The sequence below is a fragment of the Actinia tenebrosa genome, unplaced genomic scaffold (genome assembly GCF_029948245.1).
Source record: "Actinia tenebrosa isolate PJP-AT-01 unplaced genomic scaffold, QUT_ActTen_1.0 PGA_scaffold0__85_contigs__length_37466705, whole genome shotgun sequence".
In the NCBI taxonomy this organism is placed as follows: Eukaryota; Metazoa; Cnidaria; class Anthozoa; order Actiniaria; family Actiniidae; genus Actinia; species Actinia tenebrosa.
In genome coordinates this window covers 6355866-6364728 of record NW_028292569.1, presented here as the reverse complement: position 1 = coordinate 6364728, position 8863 = coordinate 6355866, and the positions used below count along the sequence as shown (strand labels likewise).

Below are 8863 nucleotides of genomic sequence, written 5' to 3'. Positions count from 1 at the left end.
AGCCAGAAGCAATAAAAATTAAAATTCAACTAGATTTTAGGCTTTTGGCTCTGAATTACATGAAAAGTCAAAACAAAAATTCTTATATTAGGGCTTCATAATAGTTTAGGATGTGTTGCATTGTATTTTGTTAATTATATATGTTTTGAAATAATTTTGACAAAATGGCGCGCCAAGCGGAAGTGCGCTTTGTTTTAAAATATCGCAAAATGGAATTTTTCTGTCGTTGCCAAAAAGGGTGGAAATAATGAATTCTTGATTGAGAAACATCAGATTTTGTATATAAGACCGTTTAGGTGAGGGTAAATGGATTTCTTTGTTATTAGTTATCTTCATAAATCTGTGCGTACATCACGTACTCACTGCCAGACTTGACGAAGTCTACGATAATTGAAAATAGGGAACTTACAGTAAGCCTTTTTTTGGCGGCAAAAAAAAAAAAAAAAAAAAGTAAGTTATGATTTTCCATTTTATATAAAACCCAACTAATTACAGCTAGTACATCACAAAAGTAATAATTATTTCCATGTCAAAATCACATGACTATGAAATTGTAAATTGGGACTTCTGTGTAATTCAAGGAAAGAGAAGGCCTGGCAACTACACCTATATTCTCTAAGTATAGTTCTCAGGCTCCTTATTATATTTTATGAACCTTGTTATGTCCATACATTACTATACTAATTAGTAATTAGATTTTGATTTGGGTAGGCTGTGTTAGAAAGTAGACTGGTAACCAGTAATTGTGACTTACTAGTTTCCAGTTTTCTTGTTCATTCGCCTACACAGGGATCCCACTCCACATATTGTTTTTGAAAAATAGCTTTTCCCCCTATATTTTCGATTTCATTGATGACTATTAATATTTTTAATCTTAATATTAATCTATTATTAATCTATGATTTAAAATTGGATAATGAAGGTAAGTTAATGCCACGCGGTAGGGAGGGCATGGAGGGAAGACTTAAGTTGCTTTTGGTTAAGTTTTGTAAGTTTGGACTTAAGTTCCTTACTGCCGACATAGCCTTCTGGGGTGCTGCGCTGATTCCAACCTGAAGAATCAATAATTATTAAATCATAAATTTTGTAGTTTATATGCAAATTAATAAAGTCTAGGTTACTAGCTTTATTGAAACAAGGATATTTTGAGAAATAAAATGACACTTTTAATATAAATGTTTAGACGTTCCCACATCATCTTCAGTATAACTTTACAAGAGAGAGTGCGGTTGGTTATACTGTACATGGATCTTGCACATGTGAAAATGTGCATAAGTGTGTAAATGACCTTAGGAAAAACCAAATCAACTAAATATTAATAGTTAATAGCTTAACATAATTTAATTGTTGGTTAAGATTAGGGTTTTTCCAATTGATGTGCTTAAACAGCTATTTCAAAAAAGGTTGAATACTGAATACTGCATACTGAATAGTGCATTCCAAGACCAAAGTGCATTGTGGGTCATAGTGACATTGTCTAAAGTAGGATTAATAATAATTATTTATTCTATTTTTAGTGTATTCCAAGACCAAAGTGCATTGTGGGTCATAGTTACATTGTCTAAAGTAGGATTAATAATAATTATTTATTTTATTTTTAGTGTATTCCAAGACCAAAGGGCATTTAGACAATGTCACTATGGCCCACAATGCACTTGCACTTGGTTCTTAGAAAGCACTATTCAGAATGCAGTATTCAGTATTCAACCTTTCTTGAAAAAGCTGTATAGTGGAGTCCTATTTATATCTCAAACCCTAGAAATCTTGACATTTTCATTATCAATTCTTAGACTTATATAACAGTAATGTGACATACACTACAATCACACCCTGGATATCTCAGACCCCTTCTATCTTCAATCTTTTCCCTGGTCTCCAGAGTTTTGGGACTTACCTCTGATTTTTCCAGTTTATTTTGTGCTTCAATGTGAGTTAAAATTTCTGACATATTTGTTTCTAAAACCATCCCACCCATGACTATCTCCGACAGAATATTATGAACCTGTAAAATATGAATATATGATCATCACCGTCATCCATCATCATCATCATCATCACCATCATCATCACCATCATCATCATCATCACCATCATCATCACCATCATCATCATCACCACCAACCATTCCACCCATGACTATCTCCGACAGAATATTATGAACCTGTAAAATATGAATATATGATCATCACTGTCATCCATCATCATCATCATCATCACCATCATCATCATCACCACCAATATCAGCATCACAATCATCATCATCATCATCAAAGTCATCACCATCATCACAATCACCATTATTACAATCACCATCATCACCATCTTAATCATTAGCAAAGTGCCAGTTATAACATGTCTACATTTGACAACTCTTAAAATTCCAGTCTACTGTATGCAAGCTTAGCCTAGAATACAGCAATTTCTTTTTCGTTATTCTAATTTCTGTTTTTGTTTGCTGACCTCAGAAGTGAAACTAAGCCAACATACAATGGAGTTTTAAGAGTCCTCAATAGCATTTCAAACTTTCAATTCATAAAAGTTATCATTAGGATAATTTTAAATATCAAATCGTAAGTACTGCTTCTATATTTCAAAATTATAATCAATAACCTCTCTTACTTTGTCCATGTGGAAGATCAAGTCTAGTTCACAAACATTCTCAAAACATTTATCCAGTGTTTCTACAAATACCTATGATAAAATATTACAATTATTAACTATTAAAGAGTGTTATAGAGAAAATAGCTTAAACTGATTTTATAACCTTCCGTTTTACTGATATCATGAAACAACCTCTGGGCTGTTCTAAGTTAGGGCATGGATAACTCACATATTAAACCCTGAAACAACCTCTGGGCTGATCTAAGTCAGAGCATGGATAACTCACAGATTGAACCCTGAAACAACCTCTGGGCTGATCTAAGTCAGAGCATGGCTAACTCACAGATTGAACCCTGAAACAACCTCTGGGCTGATCTAAGTCAGATCATGGATAACTCACAGATTGAACCCTGAAACAACCTCTGGGCTGATCTAGGTCAGGGCATGGCTAACTCACAGATTGAACACTGAAACAACCTCTGGGCTGATCTAAGTGAGGGCATTGCGAACTCACAGATCAAACCCTGAAACAACCTCTGAGTTGATCTACAGTAAGTCAGGGAACTGCTAACTCGCAGATCAAACCCTGAAACAACTTCTGGGCTGATCTAAGTCAGAGAATGGCAAATTAACAGATCAAACCCTGTGATATGATTGGTCAAATGCTATGTTTTCTGGAATTTCACTGGCTCTTCAAAACAGTGTGATTTGAAACTCTTTGTGATTACATTTCACTGCTGAGAGCCAATCAAATTAAAGGATTAGCTAGAGATTTCAAAGTGATATAATTAAGATTGTTCTAACCTGTATTAAATCTAAAATACCAAGTTCGCTTTCTGAGGAGTCAACGCAGAATACAAAGTACAGTGTTGCATAGTGCCTGTATACCAGTCTGTAGTCTGAGCCACCAATGAGTCTACACATCACATAACAATGAGAAAATATGTAATTTAATCTATATTGTGACTGAGCTGAGGCCAGATGCAGGACAAATGAAACACTGGAAACATTTGAACCTTAGTGAACATCATCATCATCATCACTACCATCACCATCACCATCATTATCACCATCATCCCTGCCATATCCAGCATCATCATCATTATCTGCACATTACAATAATTATCATCTATCATCATCACCATCATCATTGCCATTCTATTTCATAATTGTCTATTATCATCTCCATCTACGTCACCATCACCATCATTGTTATCATCACCATCATTGTTATCATCACCATCTACAACATCATCACCGTCACCATCATTGTTATCATCACCATCTATGTCATCATCACCGTCACCATCATTGTTATCCTCACCATCTATGTCATCATCACCGTCACCATCATTGTTATCATCACCATCATTGTTATCATCATCATTATTGTTATCATCATCATCATTGTTATCATCACTACCAGCATTTTTTGCCTTACAGCAAGCATACTTACGTTCCACCTTCCAAGAAGTTACAGACGTTATCATCTCTCCGTGACACTAGATGAAATGTCTCTCTGATGATTTGCTGTTGCATGTCTTCTTCCTGGGGAAAAAATTAATCTTATAAAGCCCTGTTATATGGGTAAATTCTGATAATCGACATGTCCTTGAAACGACAACATGAGAGCCGTGAACTATCGATGAACGAAAGACTGCTCTAATGAGTTACAGAGAGTGAGGTGCTGCTAGGGGTAAATTTCGACGAGTGACTCGAGAATGTTCTGAATTTGTGACAGGCAGTTGTGAAATTTAAGCCTTTTTAAAGACATGACACATTACAGCAGCAGCAGTACAACAGCAGTAACAGCAAATGTACTTTAAAAAAAATCTCCAGAAAGCTTTATCCTCACCAAACAAAATCATTTATAGCTAAAATAACTACGAAATACTGTATAAATAAGCTTTATAAGCTAACATAAAAATGAGAGATTTTATCAAGAATTAAAATTCAAAAAAGCTTCACACTTTTAAGAGTCGGCGGGCAGCAAAATTCATTAAGAAATATTGTATAACAAAAGGGGTTTTTAATACGGATTCATTCTTCAACAATATTTTTTTGTACAGAAGTTAAATTTGAACGAAGCCGAAGGAACGAAGACAAAATGAAGATCTTTTAAAGGCATTTCAGCCACAATTTTCAGAGTAAAATACTAAATACTTACATAGTGTTGGTAAAACTTTGAAAGCCGTGGTTTCCCATGATTATTGAAGATTAGAATAGCTTTAATCATGACGAAATTGTAGTTGAAATCTGGACGAGGAACCAACACAGGAAACAAAATGGCGACGAGCAGGACCTTCCCGGCATGCTGTGGGACCTAGGCTATTCCCACAGGGATCCCATAAGTAAGTGTAAGTTTTCTCTCCTCTCTCTTCTACTCCTCCTCTTTTTCCTTTTTTTTTTTTTTTTTTTTTTTTTTTCCTATGGCAAGAAGAATGTACCTGGAATATCCTGGATGGACGTATCAGGAATAATAATGCAGTAATGATTGAATATAATAAAAATAATAGTTGAATATAACAGCATAACACGTAAATTGTGACCCGATTTATTATATTCACTTCTGTAAAATACGAAGAGGGTTATTAAACAGGCACTTAAAAATACTCCATTGATACAAGTTAGTTAAAAAGTACTTTTTTTAACCGTTGGTAGCTCCTTCAGTTAAAATTCAACTGCTATCAATGGAGGCCGACGGTGCGCACTTTATACCTCTTTGCAAAAGTGCTTCACGGATCAGAGAGAAGTAGTCGAAACAGACGTAGAGATCTAACTACTCCTTGTTTATACGAGTCTTGTTGTACATAATTCAATAATTTCTTTTGGGCATCACTGTTTCGAGTAGCGCCAACATTACTCCAAAATGCAACATTACGTTTTTCTACATTTGTTTTGACGAATAACATATATTTCCTATGCTACATCGCTGAAGCATTTCAAACTTATATTGTTGTTCGCGTGGGATCCCTTTGGTATTAAATATTTTGGGCTTCCTTTGTCAAAGGCCAGGTTTATTTTATAAGCTAAATTCAAGATGGTGGACAACCCAAAGTCTTTCTTCGCTATAATATCTGCAAGTTTTCATTCATATTTTCGACATTTTGAGGCTTTTAATGATGGGAAAATCACCACAAAGAAATCTATGTTCACTTCTACATAAGGTAAGCTTACCAAATGCTGATATAGAATTGATGGTCACATAAATTACAATAGCTTTTTGAGACTGAAACTTAGTTTGATGTTGTCATAAAGTAATGGTCAAAACAGAGATCTGTTTTTGCTGATTAAAGTCGTGGGTATCGTAAAATCCTACCCCACCCCAAGGCCTGTTTAAAGGCTCGATTCTCGGTGTCTGTAGGATTATTTCTATACGCAAGTAATACGTTTGTATACCTGTGAAAAAAATGCAGGTTCTGGGTACGAGATTTATGGCAATATAAAATGGTCAACAAGCATGCAAAGAAAGTGAGACCGTTGTCCCCATAATGTGAGCCAGCATAACACATGTCTTTGATGAAAGTTAACTTCGATGTTGGCTACCTGGCTGGCTATGTAACATAACGGTCAATACGCATGCCAAAAAAGGCCAATGACCTCATATAAATGTGAGCCAGCATTACACATGTCTTTAAACAATGAACGTTGAGTTAATTGAGTACTTCAATGCTGGCTATGTAATATAACGGTCAACACGCATGCGAGCAAAAGAAGACCGCTGACCCGATAATATGAGCCAGCATTACACATGTCTTTATCGTCACAACAATAAATATCGCATTCGCTCATAAGATTCGAGGTGCGGCAAAGCGTCTTAGGGTCCTTGCAGTTGTCCTCATTCTGACAGGCCCTGCCATAGACTTGAAGAAGGTCGCCATTATCCTTCCGTAACTTGTAGGAAAACTTCGCACAGAGTAAGCTTGCAGGGCATTCCTCGATTACTTTTTCTTCCAAGCAGCTGTCGTAGGAGTCGATGTTGCTACATGAGTGGCATTTTAAAGTTTCTGGTTGATAGGGAAAAAACAACAACAAAAAATTCAGGGCCTTGTCTGGGTTGCTAAATAAAAGACATCCCTTAAGAGAGGTTAGTTTTACAGTACATACAGGGGTACCTCTATTAAGTGGACACACAAATACCCGCTAAATAAAAGATGTTCGGTTTTTTCAATAGTAAATGATGGGAAGATAATTTCAGACCCATATGCCTATGCATGTATATATAGCTGCCTGTCCGCTGAATAGAGGTTTGTTTCATAGTAAGTACAACTGTTTCAAAAAAGGTTGAATCCTGAAAAATGCATACTGTCATAGTGACATTGTCTAAAGTAGGATTAATGATAATTTTTTATTCTATTTTTATTGCATTCCAAGACCAAAGGGCATTGTGGGTCTCGTTAATTTGTAATAAAAAGTAAATATACAGCAATTAACTCTACGTGTAGTTAATATATTGTTTCAGATGGAATACACTAAAAATAGAATAAATTATTATTACTTATCGGCTACTTCAGACAATGTCACTATGACCCACAATGCACTTTGGTCTTGGAATGCACTATTCAGTATGCAGTATTTAGTATTCAACCTTTTTTGAAATAGCTGTTTATGAAAAGAGAATTTGAGAATTTCACAGTAAATGTATGGGAAAATAATTTGAAGGTCGTGTAACTAGCTGTCCGTTTAATGAAGGGTGTCCGCTGAATAGAGGTGTTGCGTTAGAGTTCGATATTCCCTACTAGCAGGGAAAGTTCCATAAAAAATGACTTCTTTTTGTATTAAATTCGGTAACCTAGTCATCACTTTTTAATCCTAAATGAATCATTTTTATGTGCAAAAATTTTGTTTTCATAAGTGATATGTTTTTTATCGCGCGAAAACAGAGAACTCATTGAATCTTTTTCCTGCCCCTCGGGGAATAATTGTCTCACTCGCACCTGCAATTTTCTGCTAATATTCTGTACCCTAACGAGTTAAAGACCGAAAAAGACGGCTTTTTTCAGGCAATTTGATTAGGACCTCAAGCCTGACTGTCACTGATCAGATGAATATCTCGGTTAAGATCGTCTCACTCGAAGAGATAAGATCAGCCTTTTATCTAAGACCTCGAGAAGCTTGCCAACTATAACACAAAATGTCAGAAAAAACACGCCTTAAAAAATATGCTTTGGGATAAAAAACAATAGAATATTTAAGATATTTAAGATAGAATGTTCTTGTAATGAACTGTACCTTATGAATTTGAGCCATAAATATAACAATTCCTTTTTGTTTACACGAAAAATGAATACGTACTGATTGGATAATTAAGGATACTCATTTATGTATTTATGTACTGAAATTCAAACCAACTCAATCTATAGCTCTTTGTACTATTGATATTAATGAAGTCGTAAATATCCCAATTTTGGCTCATTAGTCTTGGTCAAATTGCCGAGAATACTAAAACAGAATTTTACGTAGGTGAAGTTGAATAGAGACGAATTGTGAGTGACAATCGAGCAGACAAAGTCAATTTAGCAATATCGAAAGCAATTGTTTCTCGTGTTTTACGATCCCCGAACGGCAGGATATTGGACTGTTGGACTGCAAATCAGGTGATAAGTTATTCCTTCTCGAATTTAGTTTTGTTTGTTTGTAAAAAATAACGAGGAAAAATTTATCTTAAACTAAAAATATAGGTGAATAATTAGAAGTTATAGCTTAAGAAATGTTTCCCCTCTATTAACTATGCTCAAAAACAATACTGCTCAATAAAAGTTGAAGATTTTCTGGTTGCTTTACATTTCTTCAAAGTAAAATTATATAACAAGTTTTTGTTTAGGTTTAAAATTTTAATTATTTACAGCTCAGTTTTATGCACGAAATATAAAATGTTTGCTGTGTTTAATCTTTATATTTTTAAAGATTTTTACATCAATGTTTTTGAGATCAATAGCTTTAGAATTTGAGAGGAAATCTTTCACTATTGACCTTTCGAGAGGTATTTAATACAAATGGTTTAAAACAAGAATATGTTGGGACAAGTGAAGCTTTAAAAAATATCACAAAAAGCACAAAAATACACGTACAAAATGAATGAAACACTACATACCTGTAAATTTGAAGGTAGTGAAGAGAGCGAGAAGGCAGATATATAGTCCAGCCATAGTCGAGCTTGATTTTATCAATAAAGATTAAACACGTGAACGTTGTCAACCGAAACACGTCAAGTCACATTCACCAGTCAAAAACATATGCTGCAAAACAAAGAAAAGTGCCC

At 34.8% G+C, this 8863-nt stretch overlaps 2 protein-coding genes across 3 annotated transcripts; both read right to left on the bottom strand.

The window, feature by feature from the left end:
• Positions 1–291: 291 nt before the first annotated feature.
• LOC116293441 (AP-3 complex subunit sigma-1) lies at positions 292–4904 on the bottom strand. 2 transcript variants are annotated; one of them, XM_089027712.1, is made up of 6 exons: positions 4769–4904; positions 4058–4149; positions 3406–3517; positions 2620–2691; positions 1895–2002; positions 292–1052 (listed from the first exon to the last, which is right to left on the bottom strand). In XM_089027712.1, exons 1-6 carry the CDS (start codon positions 4835–4837, stop codon positions 897–899), a joined length of 609 nt encoding a protein of 202 aa, XP_088883838.1. In that variant the 5' UTR covers positions 4838–4904; the 3' UTR covers positions 292–896. The 2 variants fall into 2 exon arrangements, with proteins under 2 accessions (XP_088883838.1, XP_088883841.1); XM_089027715.1 differs by lacking the exon at positions 292–1052 and having other exon boundaries at positions 1895–2161.
• Positions 4905–5697: 793 nt separating this feature from the next.
• Positions 5698–8799, bottom strand: LOC116293438 (uncharacterized). Its single transcript, XM_089029155.1, has 2 exons — positions 8696–8799; positions 5698–6608 (listed from the first exon to the last, which is right to left on the bottom strand). Exons 1-2 carry the CDS (start codon positions 8748–8750, stop codon positions 6268–6270), a joined length of 396 nt encoding a protein of 131 aa, XP_088885281.1. The 5' UTR covers positions 8751–8799; the 3' UTR covers positions 5698–6267.
• Between the last annotated feature and the right edge of the window lie 64 nt (positions 8800–8863).